The sequence below is a fragment of the Oscarella lobularis genome, chromosome 18, assembly GCF_947507565.1.
Source record: "Oscarella lobularis chromosome 18, ooOscLobu1.1, whole genome shotgun sequence".
In the NCBI taxonomy this organism is placed as follows: domain Eukaryota; kingdom Metazoa; phylum Porifera; class Homoscleromorpha; order Homosclerophorida; family Oscarellidae; genus Oscarella; species Oscarella lobularis.
Window position 1 is genome coordinate 1,904,361 of NC_089192.1, and position 16,048 is coordinate 1,920,408.

The 16,048-nt window shown below is 43.6% G+C and overlaps 4 protein-coding genes and 2 long non-coding RNA genes across 6 annotated transcripts; 4 read left to right on the plus strand and 2 right to left on the minus strand.

Annotated features, from left to right (window-relative positions):
* The first annotated feature begins 167 nt into the window (after positions 1–167).
* On the plus strand, positions 168–3,421 carry LOC136197888 (uncharacterized). The gene is made up of 14 exons (XM_065987745.1): positions 168–229; positions 277–861; positions 911–1,053; positions 1,098–1,277; positions 1,325–1,469; positions 1,514–1,640; positions 1,699–1,728; positions 1,781–1,855; positions 1,908–1,970; positions 2,018–2,080; positions 2,138–2,191; positions 2,242–2,316; positions 2,366–2,490; positions 2,540–3,421. Exons 2-14 carry the CDS (start codon positions 345–347, stop codon positions 3,355–3,357), a joined length of 2,415 nt encoding a protein of 804 aa, XP_065843817.1. The 5' UTR covers positions 168–229; positions 277–344; the 3' UTR covers positions 3,358–3,421.
* Positions 3,422–3,898: 477 nt separating this feature from the next.
* LOC136197899 (uncharacterized) lies at positions 3,899–4,648 on the minus strand. Its single transcript, XR_010672634.1, has 4 exons — positions 4,491–4,648; positions 4,348–4,436; positions 4,144–4,250; positions 3,899–4,076 (listed from the first exon to the last, which is right to left on the minus strand). It is a non-coding gene; the product is annotated as an uncharacterized lncRNA (long non-coding RNA).
* Positions 4,649–4,682: 34 nt separating this feature from the next.
* LOC136197890 (uncharacterized) lies at positions 4,683–7,639 on the plus strand. Its single transcript, XM_065987749.1, has 11 exons — positions 4,683–4,740; positions 4,788–5,372; positions 5,423–5,565; positions 5,614–5,793; positions 5,840–5,984; positions 6,030–6,156; positions 6,214–6,243; positions 6,311–6,364; positions 6,422–6,496; positions 6,546–6,670; positions 6,720–7,639. The coding sequence occupies exons 2-11, from the start codon at positions 4,856–4,858 to the stop codon at positions 7,535–7,537; spliced, it is 2,214 nt and encodes a 737-aa protein (XP_065843821.1). The 5' UTR covers positions 4,683–4,740; positions 4,788–4,855; the 3' UTR covers positions 7,538–7,639.
* A 1,309-nt stretch (positions 7,640–8,948) lies between these two features.
* On the plus strand, positions 8,949–10,897 carry LOC136197892 (putative ankyrin repeat protein RF_0381). The gene is made up of 11 exons (XM_065987756.1): positions 8,949–9,108; positions 9,168–9,296; positions 9,353–9,451; positions 9,512–9,616; positions 9,667–9,771; positions 9,821–9,919; positions 9,967–10,071; positions 10,132–10,254; positions 10,305–10,406; positions 10,457–10,564; positions 10,616–10,897. The coding sequence occupies exons 1-11, from the start codon at positions 8,992–8,994 to the stop codon at positions 10,679–10,681; spliced, it is 1,158 nt and encodes a 385-aa protein (XP_065843828.1). The 5' UTR covers positions 8,949–8,991; the 3' UTR covers positions 10,682–10,897.
* A 280-nt stretch (positions 10,898–11,177) lies between these two features.
* LOC136197897 (uncharacterized) lies at positions 11,178–12,361 on the plus strand. Its single transcript, XR_010672631.1, has 4 exons — positions 11,178–11,319; positions 11,378–11,513; positions 11,668–11,722; positions 11,785–12,361. It is a non-coding gene; the product is annotated as an uncharacterized lncRNA (long non-coding RNA).
* Positions 12,362–12,508: 147 nt separating this feature from the next.
* Positions 12,509–14,707, minus strand: LOC136198172 (signal peptide, CUB and EGF-like domain-containing protein 1). Its single transcript, XM_065988080.1, has one exon. It carries the CDS (start codon positions 14,705–14,707, stop codon positions 12,509–12,511), a length of 2,199 nt encoding a protein of 732 aa, XP_065844152.1.
* Between the last annotated feature and the right edge of the window lie 1,341 nt (positions 14,708–16,048).

Sequence of the window (16,048 nt, forward strand, 5' to 3'; positions counted from 1 at the left end):
GTCTTTTTCTTCAGCCTTCGCCCTTTTCGCTTTCGGCTTCTCCTTTTTGCTGTCCACGCTATCAGATGGAATCACATGCTTTTGTACTACTGGAAGGGCCATGGCCCGCTTTCGAAAAGCCTCTCGTTCTCGAAGGAGTTGAGCAATGTTTGTTCTTATACGGGCGTTTCTATTCTTTGAGTACGTTCTGCCGTTTGACCGTTTCTCCTTTCGAAAAGAGAGAAAGCTAGTAAAAATCCTCTTTTTTAAGTAATTGCGTCGATTTCCTTTTGATAGGCATTTCGGCCGCGATCGCAAAATTTCCTTCTTTCTCTCTCAGCAAAGAGACCTCATTCTACGACGAAATGGCCCAATCAGCATCACCTGAACCTCGATCTCATCACGAAAGTGCGTTGATTGGCGATGTGTTGCATCTCTTCGGTGGAAGAACTGCGCAGTATCCTTTCCATTATTTCCCGCGCAACGAAATTTGGACTTGTAATGTCCAAGAAGACAAGAAATGGATCCGTCGTATTGCCAAAGGAAAGAATATTCCTCCTCCTTGCTACGGAGCACAATGCGTGGTCATCAATGGGATCATGTATTCGTACGGGGGAAAGAAGAAAGACGGGGATCATCTGGGAGAGGTGTTTGGTTTGGATCCAAAGAAAATGAAATGGATCCAAGTAGCCACGCCCATCCATGGAAAGAAACCGTGGCAACGCCACTCCTGCTGTTTGTGCGCCATTGGACGAAGAATGATCATGTTTGGGGGAGAGAGCTATGACCTTCCTCAACATCGTCTCCAATCAGGAGCAATATGCAATTGGCCAGTGAATAATGAGATTTTTGAATTTGTATTTGAACAGGGAAGAGAAAAAGGTAATTTTCAGGAATTGAAATGTGGGTTAAGTCAAATGTTGATGATTAGGATATTGGTTGGATGTTGAATTAAGTGGAGAAAGACCAAAACCACGTGCCTATGCTGCCATGGAAACGATTGATCAACATCGAGGATTACTCCATGGAGGGTCATCATTAGATGATGCATTTGTGATTGATTTGAGGGAAAAGGTAAATCCTAATTATGTTTGGCAGTAATTAATGAATTGTAATAGAAATGGATTTGCATCAATTTCCTTCCAAAACCATCAGCTCGATCTTTTCACAGAATTTGTCGATTATCAAAAGAAGGATTTGAAGAAAGAAATTGCTTTCTTCTCATTGGCGGGTACATCAAAGCCAAAGCTTCAGACCACGCCTACATTCTTGACCTCGACAAAAAAAAATCTTACGCGGTACGAAATCAGAGCTATTGATATCAAATTGTGATCAATTTCATTAGTTTCACCTAAACCCGAAAATAGCACATATTTCTCTTCACACTCTCCATTGCGTAGAGAATCGAGATGGATCTGCTCGGATCATTGTCACAGGGGGAAAAGACCAAGAAGAAGAATTAAAAGAAATTCTGAATGAACTTACTCTCGGTATTGAAGAGTGATGTTAGAATCATTATTAAATTTTTTTGTAGGTCCGTCAAACGACTCGTACATGAAGATTGAAACTCAGATACTGCCTTCCGCGACATTGATATCAACAGGACCAGAAAATGAATCACAGAACACTAGGGAACTTGAACGAACGTTAGAGCAATTGAGGTGCGAGTTTCTTTACTTTTGTTTAGAAAGATCATGATAGTAAGGAGATCATCTTTAGAATGGAAGTGGCAAATCTTCAAGATGAAAAGTTACATTATTAGATAAATAACAATAGCGTCACGTGACAGTTGGAAATGTAGAACCCGCTCCCATCAAGTCTTGGAAGAACAAAGAAGACTATTTCAGGAGGAGAGAATGCATTTCGCAGAGCAAAGGCAAGTGAAATGGATCAATATTATTTGTGTCACATGATTATTGCATTTGCAGAAAACATTGGGAAGCACAATACCAGTCTTGCGAAGAAGAGAGAGCTCGTCTCTCAGATCAGAGGCAAGTTAAATCAATTACAGTGGTGTCACGTGACACCTGCATTTTAGATCACATTGGGAAGAACAATACCAGTCTTGCGAAGAAGAGAGACTAAGTGTCACTGCCCAAAAGCAAGAAATCGGCATATAACCGTTTGTAAAAAATGACATACCGGGTAACTGTCTTAGGTGCGAGTTAGAAATCCGTTGTAGTTCTCTTCAGGGAGACAATGAAGCTTTAAGGTAAAGCATACAAAAAATTTTGGTAAATACGTGGCATTATTTTTCTGCAGAACTGAATCGGCAGCCCAACTTCATTCTTTCGAAGCAGAGAAAGAGGAAATTGCTCAGGCTCATCAAACTCAAATGTACAACTTCAAAAAATGAATTGAGCAATAATCAATTGCATAATCTTAGGAGAACTGTTGAAGCTTCACTTGCAGAATCCAAACAAAGTCTCGATCAATTTCTCGACGTGCTCAGCATTCGTTCAGATCAAGTTTGCCTCACGAACGACAAACTTGGTTCAGGAGCATATGCAGGTAGCAAAGCAACCAAAATACTATATTAGTACTATTGGCATTTCTCTAGACGTAATAACTGGTCGTTGGCACGAAATTCCAGTTGCTGTAAAGAGATTCCACGATCTCATAACGACCCCAAGAACGATTCCGACGTTCCAAAGAGAAGTTCTAACGGCGAGTCGACTCCATCATCCCAACATCATCCGTGTATGCGGTGCTGTAATGGAAGATGGAATTCCATTCCAAATCGTCTCTGAATTACTCGAGGGATCAGTGAGCGAAGTCATCGATGCAGCTCACTCATTTCCATGCTATCTTTCTCACTACGAGCAGCTCTCTATTGTCGTTGAAATGACGTCAGCTATTGCTTATCTTCACGGGCTCCAACCTCGTCCCTACGTTCACGCAGACATTCGTCCGAATAATGTCTTAGTGACGAGGGATATGAAAGTCAAAGTCGCTGATTTGGGAGCCGCCCACTTGGTGGAGAGCTCCAAATCAGCTGGGCCCCTTAGTCCCCAATATCTTGCTCCAGAACGAATGCCACCCGCGTCAGGACGCAGCTCGTTGCCTAGCGACGTCTATAGTCTGGGCGTGTCTCTAATTGAAATATTCACTGGGGTGGGAGCTATTCCAGAAGAGAGGAATGGTCAACTGATGCCTATGAGAAATCGTAGTCGTCTTCACGTGATTTGCTCGAGAATGATTTCCAACGAAAGAGAGAGGCCTACGAGTGCAGAGTGCTTGGATGTTCTGATAAGAGAAATAGAGGAACTCGCACGGAGCGGGATTCACACGATAAAGAGAATGGTGAAAGGAAAGTTTGAAGGAGAGGGAGGTAATCGGCGTCACAAAGTCGTTCTTTCAGATAACTTCTTTTTCTAGACTATCGTATCTGTGTTTTGCATGGAACTTTGTAGCGTCAATAAAATTTCCATTTTGTATTGTGCCATTCCTTTTTGTTACGTGTATCATGAATTGAAATCTGAGAGTAATTCAAATGTTGTGATCGAGGCTGGAATGAAAATGTACATATAAATTTTATGCGCGAAAAAGAGCGGAAGTTCTGCGAATAATTTTTTCATTGTTTCCGCTTGTTTTTGAGCTTTATGCATCATTTCTATGGTTATCGCTTGTTGCTGAGCATTAAATTTCCATTTTTAAGCATATTTGATGCGCAACTAAGAGCGAAAACCGTAAAAAGGACATTTGATTCAGTTATTTCGAATCAATTTTAAAGATTTTGTCGTTTGCTGCTAAACGATCGAGGTTTGCTGTAGAATTGTTAAAGCTAGCTAGACTGCTGATATAGGCTGCTAAGGAAATGGAGGAGGCATTAGAAAGGGGAAGTCATGTTCGTAGAAGAGGAGTATGAAAGTGACGGCACCGTTGGGGAACTTAACGAAGTGCCCTCCTGGTTCTGAAGTCGGTTTAAATTTTCTATTCTATAGGCCAAGTGTGTAACCGGTTGCGAAGTTATCATTCGAAATTTTGTCGTTAAGGAATTAGGCGAGTATAGGTGGGGAAAGGATATGGTTAACACTTACAGGATTCGTTGCACATTCCCATAGATCAGGCCTAGCATAATCTTCTCTGGCCTTTTCCTAGGTACCCAACAGGGACTGGCCTTTCAAATGTCAGTCCGTTATTAATCTCATGCTAGTTCCTTACCTGAGGTATAGCCAGCTTGGAGCTACGTCAGAGTAGTCTATATCGATCTCCTTGGGAATTTCCACAAGAGCCCGAGGCTCGTCTAATTTTCCATCCATGCGTCAAGCCTCAGAAAAATTATTAATAGTATATTGAAATCGATGATTTGTGTAGTTAAATAGGTAGACGAGTGACCAGATCGATTAACTGATTGCATCGATTTACCTTTAGAAGATCGACAGCCATTTCCAAAATGGCGAACTTGTTTTTCGTTTTGAATTGAGCGCTTACGGACCCGATCAAACTCTTCAAGCCTTGGAAGATATTCGATGTCCAAGATGCGCCCTAATACGTTTCGTATTTCAGACCGGGATAAACGGAAAACGTCGGTCTTTTCTTCAACTTCGGCTTATTCGCTTTCGGCTACTCCTTTTCTGCTGTCCACGCTATCAGATGGCATCGCATGCTTTTCTACTACTGGAAGGGCCATGGCCCGCTTTCGAAAAGCCTCTCGTTCTCGAAGGAGTTGAGCAATGTTTGTTCTTATACGGGCGTTTCTATTCTTTGAGTACGTTCTGCCGTTTGACCGTTTCTCCTTTCGAAAAAGAGAGAAAGCTGGTAAAAATTCTCTTTTTTAGGTAATTGCATTAATTTCCTTTTGATAGGCATTTCGGCCGCGATCGCAAAATTTCCTCCTTTCTCTCTCAGCAAAGAAACCTCATTCTACGACGAAATGGCCCAATCAACATCACCTGAACCTCGACCGAGTCACGAAAGTGCGTTGATTGGCCATGAATTGCATCTCTTCGGTGGAAGAACTGCGAAGAAACCAACTCATTATTTCCCGCGCAATGAAATCTGGACATGTAATGTCCAAGAAGAGAAGAAGTGGATCCGCCGTATTGCGGAAGGAAAGAATATTCCTCCTCCTTGCGCAGGAGCACGATGCGTGGTCATCAATGGAATCATGTATTCGTACGGGGGAGGGAAGGAAGACGGCGGTCGTCTGGGAGAGGTGTTCGGTTTGGATCCGAAGAAAGTGAAATGGATCCTAGTAGCCACGCCCATCCATGGAAAGAAACCATGGCAACGCTACTCCTGCTGTTTGTGGGCCATTGGAGAAAGAATGATCATGTTTGGGGGAAAGAGCGGACGCATTCCTCGAGATCGTCTCCAACCAGGAGCACAATGCAATAGGGGAGTGAATAATGAGATTTATGAATTTGTATTTGAGGAGGGAAGAGAAAAAGGTAAATTTCATGAATTGAAATGTGGAAATGATTCGAATGTTGATGATTAGGATATTGGTTGGATGTCGAATTAAGTGGAGAAAGACCACAACCACGTGCCGGTGCTGCCATGGAAACGATTGATCAACATCGAGCATTACTCCATGGAGGGTCATCATTAGATGATGCATTTGTGATTGACTTGAGAGAAAAGGTAAATCCTAATTATGTTTGAAAATAATTAATTAATGAATTGTAATAGAAATGGATTTGCATCGTTTTCTTTCCAAAACCATCCGCTCGACAATGTCACAGAATTTGTCGATTATCAAAAGAAGGATTCGAAGAAAGAAATTGCTTTCTTCTCATTGGCGGGTACATGAAAGGCAAAGCTTCAGACCACGCCTACATTCTTGACTTTGACAAAGGAAATTCTTACGCGGTACGAATCAGAGCTATTGATATCAAATTGTGATCAATTTTATTAGTTTCACCTAAACCCGGAAATAGCACCTATTCATTTTCACACTCTCCATTGCGTAGAGAATCGAGATGGGTCTGCTCAGATCATTGTCACAGGAGGACAAGACCAAGATTCCAAATTAAAAGAAATTCTGAATGAATTTACTCTTGGTAATAAAGAATGGAGTTAAATCATATTTAATTTCTAATTTCTAGGTCCGTCAAACGAGTGGTACATACAGATTGAAACTCAGATACTGCCTTCCGCGAAATTGATATCAACAGGACCAGAAAATGAATCACAGAACACTCGGGAACTTGAACGAACGTTAGAGCAATTGAGGTGCGAATTTTTTAACTTTGTTTGAAAAGATATTGAGAATAAGGAGATTTTCTTTAGAATGGAAGTGGCAAATCTTCAAGATGAAAGGTTACAATATTGGATAAATAAAAATAGCGTCACATGAAAGTTGGAAATGTAGACATATCTGTCTTAGGTCTGGGTTAGAAATCCGTTGTAGTTCTCTTCAGAGAGACAATGAAGCTTTAAGGTAAGGAACAGAGAAAAAAATATTTTTTGCTAATAACGTGACGTTATTTTTCTGCAGAACTGAATTGGCTGCCCAACGCCATTCTTTCGAAGCAGAGAAAGAGGAAATTGCTCAGGCTCATCAAACTCAAATGTATACTCTTCAACAGTGAATTGAACAATAATCAAAAGCATAATCTCAGGAGAACTGTTGAAGCTTCACTTGCACAATCGAAACAAAATCTTGATCAATTTCTCGACGTGCTCAGCGTTCGTTCAGATCAAGTTCGCCTCACAAACGACAAACTTGGTTCAGGAGCATATGCAGGTGACCAAGCAACCAAAATGCTATATTAGTACTATTGCCATTTCTCTAGACGTAATTATTGGTTGTTGGCACGGAATGCCAGTTGCTGTAAAGAGATTCCACGATCTCATCACAACCCCAAGAACGATTCCGACATTCCAAAGCGAAGTTCTGACGGCGAGTCGTCTCCATCATCCCAACATCATCCGTGTATGCGGTGCTGTCATGGAAGATGGAATTCCATTCCAAATCGTCTCGGAAATACTTGAGGGATCAGTGAGCGAAGTCATCGATGCAGCTCACTCATTTCCATGCTATCTTTCTCACTACGAGCAGCTCTCTATTGTCGTTGAAATGACGTCAGCTATTGCTTATCTTCACGGGCTCCAACCTCGTTCCTACGTTCACGCAGATATTCGTCCAACTAATGTCTTAGTGACGAGGGATATGAAAGTCAAAGTCGCTGATTTGGGAGCCGCCCACTTGGTGGAGAACTCCAAATCAGCTGGGCCCCTTAGTCTCAAATACATTGCTCCAGAACGAATGCCACCCGCTTCAGGACGCAGCTCGTTGCCAAGCGACGTCTATAGTCTGGGCGTGTCTCTAATTGAAATATTCACTGGGGTGGGACCTATTCCAGAAGAGAGGAACGGCCAACTGATGCCTATGAGAAATCGTAGTCGTCTTCACGTGATTTGCTCGAGAATGATTTCAAGCGAAAGAGAGAGGCCTACGAGTGCAGAGTGCTTGGATGTTCTGATAAGAGAAAAGGAGGAACTCGCACGTAGCGGGATTCCATTGATAAAGAGAATGGTGAAAGGAAAGTTTGAAGGAGAGGGTGCTAATCGGCGTCACAAAGTCGTTCTTTCAGATCACTTCTTTATCTAGACTATCGTATCTGTGTTTTGCATGGAATTTCGTAGCGTCATTAAAACTTTTATTTTATATTGTGCTAGTCCTTTTTCGTTGTGTGTATCATGAATTGAAATCTGAGAGTAATTCAAATATTGTAATCGAGGGTGGAATGAAAATGTCCATGTAAATTTTATGCGCGAACGACAACGAAAGTTCTTACGAAACACTTTCGGTGTTTTCGTTTACAGCTGAGCGTTAAATTTTCAATTTTACGCTTTTGATGCGCGACAAAGAGCGCAAACCGTGAGAAGTATATTTGATGCGCAAATAAGAACGATTTTTTCCGTATTTGCTGCTAATCGATCATGGTTTGCTGCAGAATTGTTAGGATAGAGACTAGCTGGACTGCTGAGCCCAACTACCAGTAGTTGCAGCTGCTAGTTTGGCTCTAATGCTAAAATTATTAAATCGTCTATCTATATGCCGTTCCTGTAACTATGGCCGGATAGGGACATTTTGTGATCTCACCGTAATGGAGATTTTCTATCGACAAAAATTCATGCGGTGCAGCATGAGTTGTCTCACGTACATCGAAGCCGACACTAGAGATGTGACGGACCTAGCTTCTCCCGAACCCGTGTCAGACACGCGAAAACGTGTCGATCAGACCGGCGAATTTTCCTCTTCCATCGACTGCGGAGACGATCCTAGTGTCATCGTCGAAAACTATTTCATTCTTCATGGCTGATCAGTTAATCGAAGATTTGGCCAAGAGAAGGAAGCTGACGTCAACAATTCTGCAGCTACTGCAGCAGTCTAGACTAACACGCCTCAATCTGATGTGTCTTCGTTCAATCGACGACGAACCGAAATTTCTTGAGCAGTTGGCTAATCAGCGTCACGTGGTCGACATCGACTTGTCTTTCAGCCCTTGTTTGGCCAGCTGTCGGTTCCGTTTAATTGTGCGAGCTCTTTCGTCATCTTGCTCTCGTCACAATCAAAAGTATCCACTCATGTACAGCATGTACGCGTTATTATTAATAATCAGATTTGTTATTCGTGCGCATGCGCATCATATCGAGAAGTCTCTGCGCCGAAAGAAACGAAAGAAGCAGATCTACCAAGTCTCACGCCTAAGGCGTGAGTCTCACGCCTCAGCTACACGCACTCACGCCCGCCCAACGCGTTTCTCACGCCTGCTAAAAAATCGTTTGACGAAGGACAATATTTACCATTTTTACCATTTTTACTGTAGTCCAGGTTGAATAAGGTACTAGAAATTCTCTGCTAAATCGCGTTACGTTCAATTAGTCGGTACGTTTGCGCTATTTTGAGTAGGCGTGGCTCTCTTTTAAGGGGCGTAGTCAAAAAATTTTTGCGCGCGCTTGGGCAGACCTCTCACGCCCAACGCCCTTTCACCCTTGGCAACTCTGAAGAAGTCGTCGAATCGCTGTAAAGGCGACGCTCGAAGACTATTGGAGTCGAAAATGACATCGTCCGCTCGTTCTACGATCGATCGATTGGCCACGATAACCAAGAAAAATGATAATGAGCATGAATTGCGCCGTTTTCTTTCTACGGAAGAAGTATTTCGATGCGATCAGGTCCATAGAAGTCGCGTTTTTGACCGCCGCACACCCTTGTATTCTCCTTTTCGTTGCAGTACGACTATGGCTTGTCACTACTTCACTATGTGGCGGGAAGAGAGTTTGGGTCGGCGGAAGAAGCCGATGATTGGCTTGGTTATGCGATTGTGCAAAAGAATCAAGACGTTGAGAAGGAATCATTTTTGGTATGAATACGTTTTGGATTTGTAAATTAATTAATTAAATTGATGCGTGGATGCAGTCTGCACTCCGCCCACTTCACTGTGCGTGCGAGTGGGGAAATATTTTTGGCGTTCAATGGCTCGTCACTCACGGTGCAAATATCAACGCGAAAGACGACGTATGACTTGGAATTGACTTGGAATTGATTTCATGTCGTTGCACTCATCACTTTTTTTAGCGTGAACATACGCCATATTCTTATGCCTGTCGAAGTTCCGCTGACACAATGAAGAAAATGGTTTATCTCGAGGAACATGGCTGCATTTCGCAATCATTTGACATTGTAACCGAATTGATATCAACCCTCTCGCAACAATAACTTTTTATTTATAGCTTTGGGCAGCTGCAAATCCATTTTCGTCATCTGAAAAAGCAAACGAGATTTTGCATTATCTCGTCAATGAAAAGGGATTGAGTGTAAACGCTATTGAAGAAGAGGTGATACATGATGTTCTTTTGTTTGCTACATAAGATATATTTGTAATAGGATGGGAACACTCCTCTGCATTGTGCCTGCGAGGTTGGAAGCATTTTTGAAGTAACGTGGCTCATCGAACACCACGCTGATATCAGTGGCGTCAACGAGGTTTGAAGATTTCACTTGCGATACTTTTATTCTTATTTCATCTTCAGGGGGGTACAACGCCTTTGATGTATGCGTGTCAAAGTCACATCAATCGTTCAGCGAAAGTTCGCTACTTGGCTGAAAAAGGAGCGGACTGTCAAGCAAAAGATCACGTGAGACATTGTTTATTTGCTACAAATTCAATCGACAAATCGCCGTCTTTTTTTATTCAGGATGGGAAGACGGCTTTGTTTTATGCCACCGCACCCACACCCTCAGAGTGTGAAGATGACGTGAAAGATGTTCTTCGATATCTTGTCATTGAGAAAGGCATTCATATCAATTCTGTTTATAAGGTCGCTTTCCTACGATATTTCGCATTTTCGTTTGGCAATTGTATTTTTAGAAGGGAAGGACACCCTTATTGTACGCATGTAATCACTATCCTTCTTTCGTTGTCATTCAGCAAATAATTGAATTGGAAGCTGATGTTTCTCTCAGAGATAAGGTTAGTCGGAATTCTCATTCCTCACTCGTTCTTTATTCAATTCTTTGTAGAATGAACAAAATGCATTGCATAAGGTTGCACAGAACTATTTAAGCGTAGACAAATCAATTATTTATCTACTGATTGAGAGGGGTTGCGACGTCACGCACCAAGACAAGGTGAAGAGTTTTTCTTGGAAATTAAAGATAATCTATAAATGTGAATTTTAGGACGGAAAAACACCTTATGAAGTAGCAATTAATGATGAAATCAGAGCTCACCTTCGACAGCATTAGTTATTAGAGCAAACGAAAGTCTGTGAGCGTAGTTTCACATACGTAAAGCTTTTACGTATTGTGAGGAAGGAACGCACGCTAATGAGATAGGTTGGATAACACTTGTAGAGTAGATTGACACATATCAACGTTTTTTTTTCCTTTTTCTTCCTTGGTTCTTCAGGATCCTATTTTTAGAATAGGCTTTCTATACATTAACTCCTTTTTTGTCCTCTACCTCCTGCTTCAATCATAGTGGTCATGCATTGGACATCGGTGCGCATGCGTAAGTCATGGAAGTACTTTTGTTCTATTTCGCTAATTTTTGTTGTAACTCCTGCTTGGACGAAGTTTCTCGCAAATGGCACTTAAAACGTATTCCTATTGTTTGACCAGGGATACTACAAATTTTAGTTTGGTTTGACTGATAATAAGTACAGCACATTTGGTGCCCTTATCCGGGTATCATTAGTAGTTGATGTCCTTATCCGGGTATAGTCAAAGAAGTGTAGTCGTTTTCGCTCAATTTTTCGCAGGACGCGTTTCCGCTATTAGTAGGAGGCTTTCAAAGGCACTTTTTCTACCCGCTGACGTCTTTACGAAAAAGTGAGGCTCCCTAAGGGGTCTCACGCACAGATTTTCGCCTTGCGAAGCTCAACGTAAAGCTCGAGACGCGAGTGCAGATATTCCATTCAACGGTACTCTGAATGCCTACAGTTAAACGGGTTCGTCGACCCAACTAAGTTGTTCCCCATCGCCCAAGAGCCGAATTCATGTGTCGCCGTTTCGAAGCTCTTCTCTCCTCCCTCGTATGTCGAATTCTTTTCTCCGTTGCGCGAAGAAAAGCTATAAGGTGTGTCTCCATGTGGTTTGATTTACGCGAGCGCACGATTTTCGCAACGGCCGCCGCGAGCCAAAATCCCGTGGTCCTAGTGATTCTGATCCCCCAAAAGGGGCCTCACCCGTGTACCGCAAACGGGCTGTCATATACATGTATGTATCTATAGATAACTCGCAGCAGAGTACGAAGAGCGTGTCACTTAACTGAGAATCATCTGGGAAGTGGGTGACGTACACTGTACACACCAATCTGTTGTACTTGCATTCGTCTTCTCTTTTTCTAGTTTATAGACTTTGTCTTTGCTGATTAGCGTCCTAGTTGAATTGGGGGATGAGCTCCATAGATTCTTGGTAAGACGTTTGGATGCCTTCATGGGAACGACAATGAAACAGGGATCATGGCTAATATGTAGCAGTATGCCGCCGTCTTGAATAGCCTATGGGACCTAACCTAAGTGTCATAAGAAGAACGATTTCAAAGCATCAACTTCGACTTGGCAATCTTATCTATCAGTTCCAGTTTGAAAAAATTACACGAGATTGGTCGAGCGTGTCTTAATTGGCGAATTGGCAAGTTAGTCAAATCGTTTTTACGTGCGTTTTGGTAGGGTCGGTTCGTGCTATATATATATATGGAGAAAAGAAGTGCCGTCTATTAAAGTAAATTGTCGCTGCTGATCAAAGTAAGCTTACAGTGGCCTCTGCGATCGCTTGATGGTCGCCCAACTATCTAATCGCTTCTTTTCACACACGAGAAGGCTTCAGTGTCATAAAGAGAGAAGTGCTGGAGCTAAAGGAAAGGAAAGAGAGAACGTTTTTCATCCTCTTGGGTGAGTTAATTAAAAGCTAAAACCACGCAAATTTAGGTCGTTGTGAGTTCACTTACGAGCAGGAGACTTTCGCAGGGTCGCGAATGTAGAATCTACCACTATATTTCGGCAAAAGAAAAATTCCAGCGAAAGAGCGCTAGAGTTTCTGTTGCTTTTTTTACTGACGGCCTTTTCCTTGTCATTCGTCCCAGCCGTAATTGAGCGAACAGTTTCCACTCTTCACTAGAGAAATTGCCTCAGAGATTTCCGGTTTGGTATCATTTCGCCACGGCTTGAAAATGCCGTCGTGGCTGACAATGAGGGCCCCGTACTGATTTTTGTGACCAGTGAGCATGTATTGGTGGCCAGCTTGAACAGAAGGACAGTCACACGCTGCCGCCTTTGCTCCAAGATAAAACTGGCCGTTAATGATGCGGGTGACGTTTGTGCTATTGGCCCTATAGAGTACTTCTTTCACGTCGCATTCCATCATGATCGTGTCATTTTCCATTTTCACTACGTCTTTGATTTCGGCGACTGCGGCAAATGAAGACGTGCAAATACGTTGATATGTGAGAAAATCGACAGGGCAGACGAAGCCCTCGCACGAGTCGCAATTCTTTTCGTCGGAGCCGTCCAAGCAATCCTGCGTCAAGTCGCACACCTTGAAGTCCGAAAGACATCGGCACCCATCACATCTATGCCCATAAAGACAGCTATTTGTGCAGTTGGGAACGCACATTGACTCATCAGACGCTCCTTCAGTTAGAGTCATTGTACCATTTCGACATGTAAGGCAGGACGTCTGGCAGACTTCCGGCTGATATGAATGCATTGGGCATGCATTGCAAGGGTGCACGCCGCTATGAGAATACATACCAGTTCGACATACTCGAAGACATTCCTCTGATGATTTTGATCCTCTCCAGATCGTTTCAGTCTCATATGGACAAGAGATGCATTTGCTCTGGCCCTCTGCATCTTGATACGTGTGAAGAGGACATGGTTCGCATTTTCCTTCACGGATACGGTTTCCCTTGCCACATTGAATACATCGAGTCCCAATCTGTATTTGACCAGGATTGCTACAGCCAGCTTGGATTTCACTTGACTCCACATCTTTAGATACGAGAGTTATTCCATTGATTTCGATGCTAAGAGGATCAGCTTTGACAGAGCTTACAATTTTTGCCGCAGCGGCGCGCAAAGTGCTTACGAGTTTCCCTGCAGCTTGTCTGCAAGTGGAGTTGCAGTATTTAACATTGAGAATCTTTGTAGACTTTATGGAAGCTTCAACACGAAATTTAACAACGAGAACGGAGACCTTGTTTGTATCTCGTCTACCCCTTCCTCCGCCATCGCCGCACTCAATTTCGCCGTTGTCGATGATTATGTTGTCATCGCTGGGACGAAACCGCTTTTTGATTGACTGCACAACTCGACGAGAGATTTTTGATTTCTCTTCTGGTGGCAGGCTTCCACAGTCTCCTTCATACACGAATTTACTTTTGCCAGTTATAAAGATTCCTATTGGATCGGCTTTCATGCATTCCGGAACCGGATCATTCCGCTCTTCATAAGACCATTTGCCGTTCGCACCGCACACAAACGGAAGATCCGGTTTATAGCCAAAGGCATATGCGTCGTTGCAAAAAACGTTACAGACCTGTTGGTTGTTGAAAGTTGTGCAGGTGACGAGACCATTAGCAGGAGCCGCAATAGTCGCGCAGGTCTTGATTTCGCATTGACTTCCTAAATATCCGTCCACGCAGTCACACGTGGAAGGTGCGACACAAGTTCCGCCGTTCAGACAAAGGTTTAGGCACACAGGCTCGTTGCAGGTGTCTCCTTTCCACATTGCCTCTTTGCAGGCACACGTGTCTGGCGCCGAACATACTCCGTCGTTCTCACACTCGTTCGAACAAACGGGCTCGTCGCAGGTTGCTCCGGTCCATTGCGCGTAGCAAGAACATTCTTCTGGCTTTTCGCACGTACCGTGCTTACATCCTCGAGAACATATGGCCTTGTCACAGGAAGCCCCTGTCCATCCGTCATGGCAGGAACAGTCATCAGGTCGAAGACATTCACCGTTTGAGCATCCTTGGCTACAGATTGCTTCGTCGCAAGATACGTCACCCCAATTTGACTCGCAATGACATTCGTATTCTGGCACAGCGGAGCCACTAGGAGCTTTTGTCGTTTTGCACGATCCGTTAACACATCCGGCTGGACAGCGTTTGGTGCAAGCCTTGCCATTATTGTAAAGATCATACCCTAAATCGCACTCGCATTCAAACGCGCCGTTGTTGTTGACGCATTGCCCACTGCTAGAGCAGTCATGGGCGCCGCTTTCGCATTCGTCTACGTCGACGCATCTTGGTGCAGTGCATGAGACCATGCTCCATCTGAACATCTGAGATGGCTGTGGCCGTGCAGCTTGTAACCGCGATTGCAGTTTATAGATACAGTGTTGCCATGACCTCTCGAGGAAGAGCTAAGCCGGCCATTGTAAGATGCACTCAAGCTGTGGCAATTTCTTGGCGGCGGCGGCGGCGGCGGCGGCGGCGGCGGCGATTTTCTTCTCGTGGGCGGTAGCGATATTTTCCATCTGATCCCTGCTAATCTTCTCCTCCTTGATGAAGAAGCAACGACTGCATTCAGACAAAATGTCGAAACGAAAATATTTGTAAACTTCTGGCATACCTGCACCAACGACTACAGTGGCCGCAGCCACCGCCGCACCGCCCCAACCTCTTTTCTTTCGACTTTTTGCTACACCATCTGATGATTCTCCTTCATTTGGCTCGATATTAGCGACACAGTACACAGCAACAAAAAGCAAACCAGCGCAGGTAGCAAGCTTCATTGCTTCCCACGCGAAAGTTCAAACTCTGAACACCGGCGTCAATGAAAGCTTTCATATATATTCTGTCCTGCAGGAAATAGATCAGACGAAGATCGTCTAGCCACTAAAGGCCAATTCAGCTTCGTTAATGTCTCTACGGCTGCATCTTGGAAGAAAAGAGGAAACAAACTAGACAACGTTCCTGGAAGGAAAGAGTCGAGACTTGATGAAACCTGAAAAAACCGTAAGTGGATCCGCCTTTGTTGATCCAATACGAAGTTGTAGTATATAAACACGTAGCGTACCAGTGCCATCTCGCCAGTACTCTCTTGCATGACGAGCGATAAAGAATTAATGACTACAATCAGCTCGTCGATTGCGAGGCGGCAATGTATAATTAAAAGTAGCTCTTTCGTATCTAATCCACAATTCTATCTCTTTACTTTCAGTTTGCAAGAAGTTCGAAGTCAGTTTTGTAGGTCTTCCAGTAGATTGTGCACAGATCCAACCCCCCTAGTGCCATAATCGATCCATTGCGCCCCTAAGGATTGCTAGGGCCAAATTACCTCGTCCTGCCGAAGTTCCGTAGAAAGGAACCATGAATTAGATAGAAGTTAGCCACGTCGACATGTGTAGCGTGGCTGCATGAAAGCAAAACGAAGACGACGGCAAAACGAAATGCCCGGAACAACACGGCCTTCGATACATTGGCGTCCCGGATAACTTTCTGTTTCTCTCGCTCGCTGGTGATCTTTACTTAGCGTTATGAACAAGCTCTAAGAGGCATACAAAAGTGGATGTCCGGTTCGTTCTTTTACGCAGCCACTTCTTCCGAAGTGTCAGTCGTGAATCGCGAAGCCATACATGCACTACGTGCATGTCTAGCTTCGACTC

Bases quoted from the DNA above. Each gene is read 5' to 3' on its own strand.
- LOC136198172 (XM_065988080.1), bottom strand. From the start codon at position 14,707: ATGGTCTCATGCACTGCACCAAGATGCGTCGACGTAGACGAATGCGAA.
- LOC136197890 (XM_065987749.1), top strand. From the start codon at position 4,856: ATGGCCCAATCAACATCACCTGAACCTCGACCGAGTCACGAAAGTGCG. The intron at 5,373-5,422 runs GTAAATTTCATG...GTTGATGATTAG, and splicing joins TGAGGAGGGAAGAGAAAAAG to GATATTGGTTGGATGTCGAA. The intron at 6,244-6,310 runs GTTACAATATTG...TATCTGTCTTAG, and splicing joins GCAAATCTTCAAGATGAAAG to GTCTGGGTTAGAAATCCGTT.
- LOC136197892 (XM_065987756.1), top strand. From the start codon at position 8,992: ATGACATCGTCCGCTCGTTCTACGATCGATCGATTGGCCACGATAACC. The intron at 9,297-9,352 runs GTATGAATACGT...GCGTGGATGCAG, and splicing joins TTGAGAAGGAATCATTTTTG to TCTGCACTCCGCCCACTTCA. The intron at 9,920-9,966 runs GTTTGAAGATTT...TTTCATCTTCAG, and splicing joins ATATCAGTGGCGTCAACGAG to GGGGGTACAACGCCTTTGAT.
- LOC136197888 (XM_065987745.1), top strand. From the start codon at position 345: ATGGCCCAATCAGCATCACCTGAACCTCGATCTCATCACGAAAGTGCG. The intron at 862-910 runs GTAATTTTCAGG...GTTGATGATTAG, and splicing joins TGAACAGGGAAGAGAAAAAG to GATATTGGTTGGATGTTGAA. The intron at 1,641-1,698 runs GTGCGAGTTTCT...GATCATCTTTAG, and splicing joins CGAACGTTAGAGCAATTGAG to AATGGAAGTGGCAAATCTTC.